Source organism: Octopus sinensis, linkage group LG5 (genome assembly GCF_006345805.1).
Source record: "Octopus sinensis linkage group LG5, ASM634580v1, whole genome shotgun sequence".
In the NCBI taxonomy this organism is placed as follows: Eukaryota; Metazoa; Mollusca; class Cephalopoda; order Octopoda; family Octopodidae; genus Octopus; species Octopus sinensis.
The window spans coordinates 46,914,282-46,931,061 of record NC_043001.1 but is presented as its reverse complement, the minus strand read 5'-3'; the positions used below and the strand labels follow the sequence as shown (position 1 = coordinate 46,931,061).

General features: G+C 34.7%; 1 protein-coding gene across 2 annotated transcripts in view; it reads left to right on the top strand.

The window, feature by feature from the left end:
* LOC115211913 (scavenger receptor class B member 1) overlaps positions 1-16,780 on the top strand; it is a 48,632-nt gene that overhangs the window by 24,242 nt on the left and 7,610 nt on the right. For both annotated transcript variants that reach the window (XM_036503396.1, XM_029780661.2), the window contains exons 6-10: positions 5,379-5,428; positions 6,355-6,424; positions 9,665-9,837; positions 10,578-10,696; positions 11,259-11,332. In XM_036503396.1, the coding sequence (XP_036359289.1) occupies positions 5,379-5,428; positions 6,355-6,424; positions 9,665-9,837; positions 10,578-10,696; positions 11,259-11,332 (486 nt within the window). The remainder of the gene's footprint in view (positions 1-5,378; positions 5,429-6,354; positions 6,425-9,664; positions 9,838-10,577; positions 10,697-11,258; positions 11,333-16,780) is intronic.

Genomic DNA, 16,780 nt, shown 5'->3' with positions numbered 1-16,780 from the left:
TGCCAGCACCACGTTGACTGGCTTCCATGCCGGTGACACGTAAAAAGCACCAACCAGTCGTAGATCCTGCCAGCCTCCTCTGGCACCTGTGTCGGTGGCACATAAAAAGTACCCACTACACTCACAGAGTGGTTGGTGTTAGGAAGGGCATCCAGCTGTAGAAACACTGCCAGATCAGACTGGAGCCTGGTGCAGCCTCCTGGCTTCCCAGACCCCGGTGGAACCGTCCAACCCATGCTAGCATGGAAAATGGATGTTAAACGTAGTGTGAGTGATAAGAGAGTGAATGATTGTGCAGCTCATGCAGAATAAATATCATAAGCTGTTTTTGTTTGACACACCAATTTATTGGCCTATATCATCACCAACATCTTTTACCTTTTTCATGTTTCAGTCATTAGACTCTGTGGCCATGTGGGGGCATCGCCTTGAAGAATTTTAGTTGAATGAATCCATCTCAGTACTTTTTTTTGTCTATGCTTGGTATTTATTTTATTAGTCTTTTTGATTGAACCATCAAGTTACAGGAATATAAACTCAACAAAATGGAAAATATATAATTGATTGAAGTTCATTCTTTGTATTAAAAAAATTACTTTTATTTCACACTGTAAAACTAAAAAATAACTTTCTTGTTTACCCAATATATATATTCCTTACGGGAGCATTCCTATTTCTGTCATCATTCCTAATCTCTCTCTGTCACCAGGTAACCTTGTACCTCCTCTTCAACAAGACACCTGTTTCTGTCTCTCTATGACCTTTCATCCTCTGACACAAGATCACCTCCAATTCTCCCTCCCCTCAAGATATTTGTCTTGCTAGTTACTTGGTGATCCTGTCAGTGCAGGTGCCACTTAAAAAGCATCCAGTCCACACTGTAAAGTGGTTGGTGTTTGGAAGGGCATCCAGCTGTAAAAACCTTGCCAAAATTGACCTCACCTGTACTTGTGCCATGTAAAAAGTACTGAGTCCACCCTGCTGGGTGGTTGGTGTTAGGAAAGCATCCAGCCATAAAAACTCTGCCAAAACAGACACAGAAGTCTGATACAGGCTTCTGCCTGGCCGGCTCCTGTCAAACTGTCCCACCCATGCCAGTATGGAAGGTGAACAGTAAATGATGATGATGATTATATATATATATATATAAAACTGACACAAGCACACACACACACACTCTCACATATACACATACATAAAGGATATTCGTAAAGGTTTGAACCCAACTCACTTCATGACGTGACAGCAATGAAGCTTTATTTTGGAATCACTGAGAAAGGAATCAGAATCTGGCTCAAATCTTTCAGAACATCCCTTATATACCTTGTCTAACCCATGCAAGCATGGAAAAAGGGATGTAAAATGATCAGATGATAGGTTTCTAGATTGTTTCCATTCACAAAATTTCACTTCTAAATCATTGGTCAACTTGAGCTTATAATAGAAAACACATGTCCAAATAGTCAAGCTGTGAAACTTGTTAACACTACAGTCATACCTCCCGGACCACACATTCTCTCTTAGTTTGAATGTGTATCAGTTGATACACAAATTGTACTTTTGTATATGAGTGGGAGAGAACTTTGGTGTATATATTTCCTGCATTAATAATTGTGTATGAATGTGTGTGTGTGTGCTTTTGCATGTCAAACTAGTTCGGCTGTTCTAGTTTTTACCCTCTAAAATCATATCATATGACCTGGATAAACTGGAACAGGATTTAATATTTGTCCTTGTGTATTACTGTATTTATACATCACACATGCACAAGTGCATGCGCATGCACACACAACACACACACACAGAGCCATCCTATGCAAAGGTAAAATATACATTCCTAAGATGCCATGGAATAGGATTAAACTAGTGACCTCATGACTGTAATGTGATCTCCTTTACCACTCAGGCATAATAGATGCAATAGATGCACATGATAGGTGGGTAAGTAGGTAGGCAGATTGTTAAGTACAGTAATACCTCTCTTTATGAGACCCCAGGTTTATGGGTTTTTATTTTTCAGCTCACTTTTGCATGGTGAGATGAAATTTTTCAAGCACAAGATCCAAATTTTGAACAAAGTGAAGGTTTTGCGCTTGGAGTTTCTTCCATAACATGCTAATTAATCCCTAGCCAGGATCCTAACAGAGGCTACTACCCTACTCCAGGCCAGAGGAGATCAGGGAACAATAATGGCTAAAAAGTAGTCATACACTCCCTAAAAATCTGGAACTTCCTAACCAGCATACCACTACTGGAGTTTAAAGTCATATCCAGAGTGAGATACATGGTAGGTAGATTAAATATATAGGTAGCTAAACATTTATCTATTATTTTTATTTGTTTTCTACTTAAACATAATCCGTGCAGGCATGACTTTGTTGTTGAGAAGCTTGCTTCCCAACCATAAGGTTTCAGGTTCTGTGTCACTGTGCGGCAAGTGTCTCTATGATAGCCTTGAGCAAACCAAAACCTTGTGTGTGGATTTGGAAGCTGGAAACTGAAAGAAACCTGCCACATATGTGTGTGTGTGTGTGTGTATAGAATATGAGGGGGTTTAGTTCACTGGTGATCTAAACGGATAGGTACACTGAGTAAGTGCTACAATTGGTCATCAATTAGGTCCCATGTTCACAGCTGAGGCTGGAGCTAGGGATCCATATTAGGCTTCCATGTTAGCAGGTATATATAAGAGGAAAAGGACAACAAAAACAAGGCAGGACAAGTATCTCAAGTCATTTGTAATAATTTAATTAAGGTAAGGTGAATTTGAACTCTTACGACTGTTTCTGGGATATCCCAAGTGATAGGCTAGCATGTCCATACACTGGGTTTTCCATCATTAGAGACAAGATGAGTATATACGAAAGTTCTAGACAGGGCAATTCACAGTTTATAAGGAATAAAATAGAAGAATAAAGAATAAAAGTAGATAGAAGAATACAGACAGAAGATCAAAGTTCACAATTCATCTTTTTCCAGAGGATATGGAAGTTGGTCTGTACTTCCGTGAAGGTATAGGCCCTTAGATATAATCCCAGGTAAATCCAGGCAGTATTTTGAATGATGCATTCATGTTGAGGTGTTAGCTAGTATATACTAGTATATACTAGCTAACCACTTCAGCATGAACATATACTAGCTAACCACCTCAACATGAACGCATCATTCAAAATACTGCCTGGATTTACCTGGGATTATATCTAAAGGCCTATACCTTCATGGAAGTGTGGACCAACCTTCATACTCTCTGGAAAAATTTGAACTGTGAACTTTATTCTCCTGTCTGTATTCTTACATCTACTATTACACTTTATTCTTCTATTTTATTCCTTATAAACTGTGAATTTCCTTGTCTAGAACGTTCATATGTACTCACCTTGTCTCTGATGACAGAATACCCAGTGTAAGGGCATGGTAGCCTATCACTTAGGATATCCAAGAAACAGCTGTAAGACTTCAAATTCATCTTACCCTAATTAGATTATTATAAATAATGACTTGAGATACTCCTGCTGCCTTGGTTTTTGTTGTCCTTTTCCTCTAATATATATATATATATATATAATATATATATATATATACATACAAGTTTGACATGGTCGATTCTTTCTTGTCTTGGAATTCACGGTCAAATGGCTGGGTGGAATTGTGTGAAAAATTACACAGATGTGTAGAATAATCCAGTGGTGATGCTGGGCTTTGTATTTTTTTCATAGCTCCCATGGTTACCAAGATAATCTACTATAATAATACTCTTGTGTTTATGAATGAGAAAGGAAGGATGAATAAGGAAGGAAGGGGTGATGTCATACTTGGTAGTTGGATGATGAAAATTGTACTCTAAAAAAAAAAATAAATCTGTGTTTCAACTCTGTGTGAATGTGTGTGTATGTAAAAGCAGGTATATGAATGTGTGTGGGCGTTTGTGTGGTGTGTGTGCGTGTGCACGCTCAATAGAAGTGGGATGGTACATCTTTGTTTGCTTAGTATTTGGGTTTATTTTTTGATTTGGTTGAATTATGGTAGGTTTTTTTTTTGTTGGTCAGTTACTTTTAGTCTTTTAACAGAAAAAGTCATTCTAAAATTGTTTTTCAATGTAAGCGTGCACAAACAAGTTGAATGCTTACACAGAGCAGGTTTTTCAGCCACATCATCCAAACCAACCAGGTGAAACCGGGCTTAGCTGCTAATATATATATATATATATATATATATATATATATATATATATTTTCCTTCTTTCCTGAGCGTTCAATAATACTATATTTGTTCCACGTCCTTGTGTTGTTGTGTTTTTTTGTGCTTTCATGTTTTGATTAACTTTATATCATCATCATCATCATCATTGTTTAACGTCCGTTTTCCGTGCTAGCATGGGTTGGACGGTTTGACCAGGGTCTGGGAAGCCAGGGGCTGCACCAGGTTCCAGTCTGATCTAGCAGTGTTTCTACAGCTGGATGCCCTTCCTAATGCCAACCACTCCGTGAGTGTAGTGGGTGCTTTTTACGTGCTACCTGCACAGATGCCAGGGGAGGCTGGCAGGATCCATGATTGGTTGGTGCTTTTAACGTGCCACCGGCACGGAAGCCAGCCAAGGCGGCGCTGGCATCGGCACGTTCGGATGGTGCTTTTTATGTGCCACCGGCACAGGTATCACAACTACTATTTCCATTGATATTTATTTCGATGTTCATGTACTTGACTCAACAGGTCTCCTCAAGCACAGCGAGATGTTCTGGAATCCAAGGTACTTTGAATGGTCAGGGGCTATGCGGAACGGGTGCAGGAAGCAGCCCGGGTCTTTGCAGTCACAGCATATCTCCAGAGATCTGCTGTGATATATATATATATATATATATATATGTATATATATATATATATATATATACATACATACATAAATATATATATTTTTTTTATTCTCAATCCTTTCTGTTGAAGAGCATAGGCTCAAAATGTCAAAGACTTTTCCATTCTTCCTGAGCCTTAAACTAATACACCTGTTTGTTGTTCCGTCAACTGTCTTTATCTTTTGTTTTCTGTAAGTTTGAACTAAGTATGTAATGTATGTATGTATACATATCAGGTGTAGATCCATTTCTCATGAGACTAATGAAGGTGCTTTCAATACATTCACATGCAGGCACACACATATAAAGGGAAAGAATTCAAGTCCACAGTAGCCAACATTGTTTTCAATTGGCAAAAAAAATTAGTTTAATAAAGTTCAAAAAATTTCTATACGAAGTGGTGAATTCTAAAGGTTCACTTTAATTAACTTCTTGGAACTTCTGTACACAAACGGGTGTGTGTGTGTGTGCACAAAGAAAATATATCTGCAATGAAATTGTTTAACTAATTCCTTTTTATGTTTTCAGTTCTCTTCCTTATTGGAACAGTCCATATTGTAATATGATTAATGGATCAGGTCAGTAACCATCATTACAATCATCACCACCATCATTATCGTCATCCTCCTCCTCCTCATCATCATCATCATCATCATCATCATTGTTATTATTAAGGCGGTGAGATGACAGAATTGTCAGCACACTGCTTAGTGGCATTTCGTCCATCTTTACATTCTTAGCAACATTTGTGAGCTATAACTTGTAGTCCTGAGTCTAGCTTAGAAAGGCAGCAAACTGGCAGAACAGATAGAGTGTCAGAAAAATAAATGCTTTGCAGTATTTGTTCCAGCTCTTTAAGTCCTGTGTTCAAATCCCACCAAGGTCAACTTATCCTTTCATCTTTCTAGTGTCAGTAAAATAAAGTATCAGTCCCAGATGGTGGATAAGTAGAATTATTAGAGGGTTGGCCAAAATATCTTGCAGTATATATTGTGTACAGTCAAATGGCTGGGTGGAATTGTGTGAAAAATTACACAGATGTGTAGAATAATCCAGTGGTGATGCTGGGCTTTGTATTTTTCATAGCTCCCATGGTTACCAAGATAATCTACTATAGTAATACTCTTGGGTTTATGAATGAGAAAGGAAGGATGAATAAGGAAGGAAGGGGTGATGTCATACTTGGTAGTTGGATGATGAAAATTGTACTCTAAAAAAAAAAAATTGTAAAAAAGTTGTTATATATTTCAACACTTTATGCTGTAGATTTCTTTGCTAGTGTAATGAACTTGCCTGTATCTAACAGACAATATGGTGTATTGTTAAAAATATCCAAGAAAAATCATTGGGGGACCAACTTTGTATTCTCCCATGACAATTCCATTAAAAGTACACAGCATTTGTCATCAGGTGTCATTTGTTGTGTGATTGTGTAAAGAAGGACTTTGCTTAGAATTCAGTGTTTTTTTTATTGTTGTTATAATTTTTTTTCTTTTATTCACAGATGGTACTCTTTTCTCACCATTCAAAACCAAAGATTCCAACATTTATATCTTCTCTACAGATATTTGTCGGTAAGTTCACTATATATAACTACTGAATGAAAATTTCTGCACTTAGTTTGACAAATTCTAGATGATCCCTCAGTTCTTTTGTTTGTTTTCTCAGCAATCACAGCCATATGTGTTTACCACTTTCAAGAGTTTCCAAATATATGTCTTAAGATTCATGATTAAGCCAGGTGTACTCATTAGAAGTTGACAGGTCCTGAAGTGAATGTGTGCAGGCTACCTTACTAACACTAGAACACTTTGTTTGTCAATCATCCACAAAATAATTTTACAGATGCCCTTTAACTTTACTTTACCAACCCACTCAGTACAAGCCCAGTGCTACAATATCCTACATTAAAATATTCAAATTCAAATCTTAGCTGAAACTATAATATCCTTCATATTAAGCTCCACCAGTGTAATGACATCTTATAGGGATAAAGACAGATTGTTTGAGCTAACAGAACCTTTCAGTGTGTATGTCGATTGACTGATTGACAGACAAATGGACATAAAGACAAACAAATAGAAAAAGAGAGATGATCATTGAGAAAATATCTGTGTGTGTGTGAATGGATAGTAAAAGTTATTTGATAATCAAAAACACTGCATTGCAGATTTATTATTTGCAACAACAGATTTTTGAAATGAAAACCTTATTAATATTTATAACCAATTAATATATCTAAAATACATTTGTAAAGTGAACACCAGCATACTTGATGTCATAAGCCAAAAACTGTTTTAATTAATTAAAATTTGTTAAATATGGTATACTGTGTAGCAGTGAATCTTATCTTTAGTTGTACAGTGATAACTACAGACATGTTTTGGTCTTATTAAACCTCATTAGGAAAACATAGTCTAACTGTGACTGCTAAATATTAGTGTGACTAGAGATATATAGATTTTTGAGTACTTAGTAGCATAAATTACTTAAAAAGCAGTGGCAGCTCATAGATAAAATTAGTTGGGGTGCTGCTTCATAAAATTTTTAGTTGTTGTTTTGATATTGTGTAAAAGGAAACAAACATATAAAAAGAAAATTTATACATAACTTGATTGGTTCGCATTTTAGCCACTACCTAGTAGTATGTTTAATTTGTTCACTGAACACTGCCACAAATTCCTCCTTGTTTTTCAAAAATCCCCACTAAATTGCAAAATAAGGAGGGAAAATCTGCCATATTTTTAAAATCCTAGCAGCAACACTGTAGCTGGAAGCAGGATAATAATCTAATCCTACTCTTTATCACATTCAAGAATATAAACACATTTTTAAGCACAACACACACACAGTCAAAAAGAAACACTACCTTTCACCAGCACACCACAGTCAGCACTGCATGAACAAGAGTGTTCTCGTTCCCTAGCATGCAGCTTCCTATCTCAGACATGTAAGCATGTACACAACAGCCAAACACCACATTGCTGGAACAGTGAAGCAATGACCTCGGCAGAATTTGAACTCAGAATGTAAAGACAGATGAAATACTGCTAAGCATTTCGCCCAGTGTGCTAACATTTCTGCTAGCTCATCACCTTACTAAGGAAAAATATAATCCTACTTGAGAACAGGTTATGGTTGTCAACAGGATGGGCATTTGGTCATAGAAAATCAACCTCAATGAATTCTCTCTGACTCATGCAAGCATGGAAAAGTGGATGTTTAACAATAATTATTATTATCATTATTACTATTATTATTATTATCATTTTTGCTTTCAATTTTGCTTCCATTTCTTACTAAGGCACTTAGGGCAGAGAAACTCACTTTATACATTGATAGGCCATTAAACTAAACATATCAGATTGTTTATTTACAATATCAAATAACGTTATGTAGAAAAATAAATTATTTATATAGAAGGTTGTCATTTGCACAGAAACATCACACTTCTCAGTATGTGTGACATTCAAGTTAAAACAATATTTTGCACTTCTTGCAAGGGTGGTAAGCCAGGTATCATTTTCAAATAATTTTCAGTTCCTTTTTTGATCATTCCAAGTGCTCCTACAATCACTGGTATTGTAACTGCTTTGAGATACCACATCATCATCATCACATTTTTACAATTTCAATGAGCATATCTTTATATTTTCTCAGCTGGTCAAATTCTTTTGCTGAGATATCATGATCACAAGAATACTCATCAGTTAATAACCAGACTTTAGTGTTTTGGTCTTTCACAACAATATCTGGTTTATTTGCTTTGATGGTTCAATCTGTATATACTGGGAAGTTCCAAAGAGTTGTTACATTTTCTCTCTCAGTTATAGCCTCAGGCTGGTGTTTATACTATTTGTCAACAGTTTTGATTTTGTAATGATAACATATTAACCAGTGTAGATACTGGCCAACATGGTTGTCTCTTTATTTATACTCTACCGGTGCTAAAACTTTGCATCCAGAGACTAGGTGATCCACTGTTTCAATCTCATCTTTGCATAATCAGCACTTTGGAACTACTCCATTTTTCATCACATTGGCTTGGTAGTTTTGAGTTAATAAGTTTTAATCTTAAGAGGAACATTATTATTTTTATTATTATTATTATTATTATTGCTGCTGCTGCTGCAAGATGGTGAGCTGGCAGAATCGCTAGCACGCCGGGCGAAATGCTTAGCGGTATTTTGTCTGCCGCTACGTTCTGAGTTCAAATTCCACCGAGGTCGACTTTGCCTTTCATCCTTTCGGGGTCGATTAAATAAGTACCAGTTATGCACTGGGGTCGATATAATCGGCTTAATCCATTTGTCTGTCCTTGTTTGTTCCTCTGTGTTTAGCCCCTTGTGGGTAGTAAAGAAATAGGTATTTCACCCATCCTTATGTTCTGAGTTCAAATTCTGCTGAAATTGACTTTGCTTTTTATCCTTGCACCTATAGGAGAAAAGTTTATTATTATTATCCTTTAATATTATAGTGTCTTGCTTTAATCAAGGTAAACCCACCTTTTTTGTGTTGTATATTGACTTGGGCCCTTGTGGCCAATAAAAGAAATCATCATCATCATTATCATCATCATCGTCATCATTGTTATGATTATTATTATTATTATATTATTATTATTATTATTATTATTATTATTAGTAGTAGTAGTAGTAGTAGTAGTAGTAGTAGTAGTAGTCTTCAAGCATGATAAAATAAAGTGCCAACTAAGTACTGAGATCAATGATATTAACTATTGCTGGTCTTGTGCCTAAGTTAGAAGCAATAGTTGTTATAATTTCTACTCTTATTTTTTTATTTGTTTATTTTAGCTCTGTTCATGCAACATTTGACAAAAAACTGACAGTACATGATATTCCAGTGAACAGATACACACCACCTCCTGATTTGTTTGCTACTGGAGATATAGAGCCTGCAAATAAGGGATTTTGTACTCCAAACTGTTTGCCATCAGGTCTGTTGAATGTTAGCAAATGCCATCAAGGTGAGTAGTTTGTCTCATTTTGTGTGAGTGTGTGTTTTGATATATATGTATATATACTGTTGTGTCTGGGAAGAGTCATTCTCTTTTAGTGCCTTATTATTTAACAGTATGTTAAATAATAAGGCACTATATATATATATATATATATACATACATACATATACATATACAGGCTGGCAATTGGAGAAAGTAGACTTCATATGTAGAAGATCCACTGTGGTAGTAATCATTAAACTCAGAGTACATGGAAAATGCACTCATTCAAGTGCTTTGCTGGTTCTCTCAGAATAGTTAATTGAATTTTTTTAACCTGGGGGAGCTAATTATAAAAGGAGATAAGTGTTCTGAAACCATAACAGTCAGTATTAAAATAAGTTTCAAGAACTTCAAGGACCTATTACCTCTGCTGGTGACAAAGTCACTCTCACTCTCAGTGAAGGGCAGATTGTATAGTGCTTGTGTACAAACTGCAATGTTGCATGTTTGTGAGACATGAGCCTTGAATGCAAAGATTTACTAAAACTTGAAAGAAATGAAGTGAGGTGATCTGCTAGATGTGTAATGTTGGTGTGCATGAACAGTACAGTACAAATGAATTAAGAGAAAATTTGGATATAGAAGTACCAGACATAATGTGCAAATATATTAAATATAAAATAAAAGAGCATTGTGTTAATACGGGAGTGCTTAGAACTCTATAAATTTAGCATATGTATAATATTTATGTTTATCATTTTCAGATGCTCCCATTGTGCTTTCTCAACCTCACTTCTACCAAGCTGATCCTGCAGTAATAAACAATGTGACTGGTTTAAAACCAGACCCAGAAAAGCACTCCACTCAACTGGACATTGAACCAGTAAGATCTTTTTTTAACTAACTTATGTTCTTTTTTCCCCCAGATTTATATTCTAGAGTGCTTTTGTTTTCAGGTTCTGGTTGGCTCCAATTCAATTGACTTGTAATCAAAACGATCGTCCTGTATGATTCTTTGTTTTTTTTTTGTTTTGTTTTTTTACAAATAATGTTGGACTTGATTATCCTATGCGTTTCCCTTTTCCATTTCCCTCTCCCCCATCATTTATGTAAATCCCCACACAAATTGTTGTCTGCCCTTATGATGTCCCCCTCATTTATGTCCCTATTCAAATGGTACTATTTTATTGACCCCAAAAAGATGAAAGGCAAAGTCAGCCTCAGCAGAATTTGAACTCAGAATGTTAAGATGGATGAAATACTACTAAGCATTTTGCCCAGCATGAGATCACCATACAATGCTCCTGTTTCATAGATTATGATCATGTACATTGACCTTGCATGTTGGATTTGTTAGTTCATGTAAAACTCTTAACCCACTTAACTTTACATATTCCTAATAAATGAAACATGAAAATCTGATTGCATTTTCATTTGTGCTTCAGACAACAGGTCTGGGACTGCATCTTGCAAAACGTCTACAGATAAATCTTATGATTGAAGCCATTCCAGGAATAACGTGAGTACTGGTTTATTGTATTTTACTTAGTTATTTTATTCCATTACAGCTTGTTAAAAATATTATGATCTCTTTTATAGATATATGCATGTGTGTGTGTGTGTGTATATATATATATATATATATATATATATATATATATATATAGATATATACATATACACATATATACATATATATATGTATAGTTGTATGCTTGTGTGTGTGTTCATGCATATGTGTGCATGCTTATATGTGTATACAAATTTATACACACTGACATGACTGTGTGATTAAGAAGTTTACTTTGAGTTGAGTCCCACTGTATGGCACCTTGGGCAAATGGCCTCTACTTTAGTCCCAGGTTGACCAATGCCTGTGAGTAAATTTTGAGGACAAAGACCAAAAGCAGGCTATTGTATGTATGTATATGTGTGTGTGTGTATATTATCATCATCATCATTTAACATCTGCTGGCCATGCTGACATGGATTGGAGGGTTTGATCAGAGCTGGTAAGCTGAAGGGCTGCACCAGACTCCAGTCTGATTTGGCATAATTTCTATAGCTGGATGCCCTTCCTGACGCCTACCACTGAGAATGTAATGGGTGCTCTTTTACATGCCAGTTGCATGGCACCAGTATCTGCCACGACTAGGATTTTACTTGGTTTGATGGATCTTCTCAAGTACAGCATATACACATATACCGTAAAAACCCATGTAATTTACGCACTTTTTTCACAAAAATGAAAACAAACTTCAAGAGTGTGTAAATTACATGAGTAGATCATTTCCAGAATTGTTTTTTCTAGCGGGGTCATATGAAATTGTCACCCATAATTATGACCCTAGTATTGATCTATTGCATTTCAATCTGTTTTAGGGTTAGGGTTAGAGTTAGGGGTGGGGGGAAGGGTATCTTTTTTTCTTCAGAAATGTAAATAAACCCAATCTGTTTCTTAAACGAGGGACATATTCATAAGGCACAGAATGTTTTTTAGCTCAATAGACGTCAGTGATTGGTTGAAATTGCAGAAATTGAAGAAAAAAAACAACAAATATCTTACAAACTATAGAAGTTTCTCAATAAAGCCAAGAGAAAAAGATGTTTTATAAACACATTCTACCAGTATACAAAATTAAAATTTTTTAGTTACCTAGAAATTATGTTAAAAACTGCCGTTCAAACCGAAAAGATCCACAAAATGTAAACATTCCTACCAAAAGTTGACTCATTTGATGTCAGAATAGGTTTTTACAGAAAAAAAAACAAGGGCTTAAATATAATGAAGTTGACTTTTATTCATGCTGGATAGTATAATGCTTACTTTTTATGTATAAATTTACTAAAACCATTAAATGGTTAACTACTTTTTGAAGTCTAGTGTCATGCTGGTAATCACAGTCTGGGTCATATTTTATATTGCTTGCAGTTTCTACCTAACGCTATGGAGTACCATTGACATACATAGTGATATGGGTATTCTTGACTGAAAAAATGTAATGATTTGGATAATCTTGATTATGATTTTATTTTTGTCTGATTTTCTTGTTTTATTGTGAGACCAGCAAAGTTGGTGAGGATGGTAAGGAAAAGGATGTATATGTTTTCAATTTACATCCTGATTACTACCATTCTTGACATTGCTGTGAGCTACCAACTATTAGGAGCAATGTGCAGCTGTTCAGTTGCAATCATGTCTAAAATAAGATTTTCCTGAACATTACTTAACTAAAACAACAAACAGTTTTAAAACTTTTATGTACTATATGAAAATGTACAGGCAATGCATAACAAATATTATTATATTGAAATGGATAATATTCTTATTAAGCAGTTCGTGTTTCAATCTCATTGGTGATTGAGAGCACTGGTATTTACCATTCGCTTGTTAAAGTCAATCCTGTTTATCAAATCCAAAGAACTTGTCCTCATCATCCGACATAAAAATGCCTCTGCATCAAATTCATTAGTGTCCTTGTCATGATAATATACATCCATGACATCATCTTGTTCGTCAGCATGATCATCGCAAGTAGCAGGTTCGGATTGCCACAAAACATCATTCTGCATACCATCAAGATGGTTGGAAACGCTGCACTTAAGAAATGATTTCACAATGATCTTGGGGTCAAGTTCATTTCATACCTCAAGAATCCATTGGCATATCTTGTCTAATTCGAGCTTTTTCATATGGCCACCTTTAGTAAAAGAATATTTATTGCCACTAATCCAGTTGTTCCGCTTTTGGCACAAAGCACATTTCATGGATTTGTTCACACCAACATCTAACAGCTGCAAAATTGAAGTCATTTCACTGGGGATGGTAGCAAATTCATAGCTGTCACTTCTTAATACATCTTTCATATAGTCCGACTTATGGCATCCAAAACTAATAAACTATGTTCACAGGTATTGGGAACTTGTCCTCATGCAAGTCTTAGCCATTCTTTCATGTTGGATTCAGCCATCCAACCTTTTTCATGGACTCTAATGATTATGCCTTTTGGAAAGTTTAACTTTGGCAATGTTTTTCTTTTGAAGAAAACATATGGTGGCAATTTTGTTCTGTCTCCCAAGTATGCTAGTATCACAGTAAATCTATTCTTTCCATTTCCAGTTGTTCTTATTTTAACTGATTTTTCATTAACATGTGTCACTGTTGTGTCATACAGCAAATCAAATGTTAAAGAGGTTTGGTCTGCATTCCCAATGCATGACAGTTCAATATTATATTTTCTTCTAACTTTGATAATATAACTCTGAAAATTTGTCAACTTTTCTTCATAATCTTCAGAAAGTCTGCGCAATTGTTATTCTACACTTAAGTCATAACAAATCCTAAAATGATAGCATCAGTTGAACAAAGCTTTAAAGTCCACACTATCAGCTATATTTGGTCTTAAATAACTGACTAGCACGTAATGTTATCTTGGTGGTACTTACACCAAAACCCTCATCATGTTTGTCACATATCCAATGATAAATTCAGTCTCTAACTCAGAACATTTTGCAGATTTACCCCTATTGGCATCTTAATTACTAGGCAGTTTTAAGTTTGTCGTACTCTTTATGCCAATTTTGATTATTGTCTTCATTAACATTAAAATGCCTTCTAGCAGCTCTATTGCCATGTTCAAATATATTCAACAATATTTAATTTCACAGTAAACAATTCATAAGTTCTGCCCATACTGACAATAATGGTAATGACAAACTTTTAAGTTTGCTTGATAGTTTATAAGTGTGAAAGGAATTCAAATTTCGATACTTTGTATCAAAGGTTCCAACAAGAATAGGTAGAAAATCAGACCTTTTTCCCCTGGCCATATCAGCAATTCTGAAAACATTTGGCTGTGAATTTTACATGAGTAGCTTTTTTTAGCAAATTTTATCCTGAAAGTTACCTGTGTAAATTACATGAGTTTTTATGATATATATATCAGTTGAATAAAGTTAACACATGATCTTGTTTTCATTTCATTATTGTATTAAAAAAATTCTTTTGCAATGTTGAAGTGTGTTAAACATTGAAAAAATATTTTGTAATGTTCATAAAGTTCAATTAGCACTTTCATACACTCGTAGTAATCATCAGATTTCAAATGTAATTTAACTGACAGTTGAGTTCTTGACAACTGTAGTAAAATGACTGACTTCTTCCTTTTTATACCTCTTAGAAGGCTCCAACAAGCTGAATTTTTCAAATACAAGTGAGGTTGGAAAAAAGATAAAAGAAAAATGTTTTATTAAAATGTTCAAACCTGTTCTGAATGGAAATAACAACAATAATATAACAACCAGTTAATGATGTGGATTAAAAAATTACATAAGTATCCCATCAATTGAAATAAAAGCGATTGAAACCAACTAAGCTTGCTAACTCATAAAACCATTACAAGTAAACCGCAAGGTAATTAATAAAATAAAGGCAGGATTTATGCCAGTAATATTGGTGCACCTGGTAAAATGTGATGTTTAAGCTGCATGTAGATTGGTCAAAACCGTATTCGAAAAATTCAGCTTGTTGGAGCCTTCTAAAATGTAAAAAAGGAAGAAGTCAGTCATTTTACTACAGTTTTAAAGAACTCAACTGTTAGTTAAATACATTTTGAAATCTGATGATTATTATGAACGTATGAAAGCAGTAATTGAACTTTATGAGCATTACAAAATATCTATTTAATGTTTAACACATTTCAACTTTGTAAAAAAATTTTTAAATACAATAATAAAAAACATAAAAACCAAACCATTTTATAACTTTATTCAACTGATATATTATTCTAGACACAAATTCAGAAAATATATATATATATTATATCATCATCATCATCATCATCATTTAACATCCGTTGTCCATACTGGCATGGGTTGGATGGTTTGACCAGAGCTGGCAAGATGGGGAGCTGCACCAGACTCCAGTCTGATTTGGCATGGTTTCTACAGCTAGATGCTCTTCCTAATACCAACTACTTTACAGAGTGTGCTGGGTACTTATATATATGTATGTATGCATGTATGTATGTATATGTTTATGTATGTATGTATGTATGTATATATGTATGTATTGTATGTATATATATATATATATATATATATACTAGCAGTATCGCCCGGCGTTGCTCGGGTTGTAAGGGAAATAACTATATAAGCATTTTTAGAGAGTTATAGCCAAAAAATGCATTAAAAATTGAAAAAAAATTAAGGTAAATATTTTTTAAATCGTTGACACATCGTAGATATTTTTAGAGAGTTACTTCCCTTATATAAAAGCGAAAAAAATGCATTAAAATGGAAAAATATGATGGTAAATTTTTTTTAAATCGTAGACTCATCGTAGACGCACGCTAATACCCAGAAGGGCTCGATATGAATCACGACTATAAGATACCCGCTTTTGGTTAAACTGCACCGCAAAATGTGGGAGTAGTTAGGAATCTAAATCGTAGGAGACAGACACACAACTTCACTCTTATATAAAGATGCTTTTTTTTTTTCAGTCATAGAGTTAGATTTATGAAGGTCTTCAGTAGAAAATCCTTCGAATTCTGACTCGCTGCTTGATATAATGAAATTCGTATCCATTTTTTGTCAGAATTAAAAATTTTGAAAACACAATAGGAACAAATTTCGGAAAAAAATCTCCCATAATTCACGGAATTAAAATTACACTTCGATTTTTGTACAAAAATACGTGTTTTCACGAATGTACTAAAGAGATTTGCTCTGATATTCTCATTTAAATATGAATAGGTAAATTCGGGCGGCTTGGTAACTATATATAAGTGTCGTCTGTTTATACATAAACACTGTTTCATACTGCAATTATATATACATATATCTATATATAATATTATATAATAAAATATATACAGAGTAAAATAAAAACCAATTTACCTTTTCTGTCCTCCGTGTGTCTTTGCAAATGTGTTGGAATGATAAGTGAGTTGTGTTTTTGCGCCTT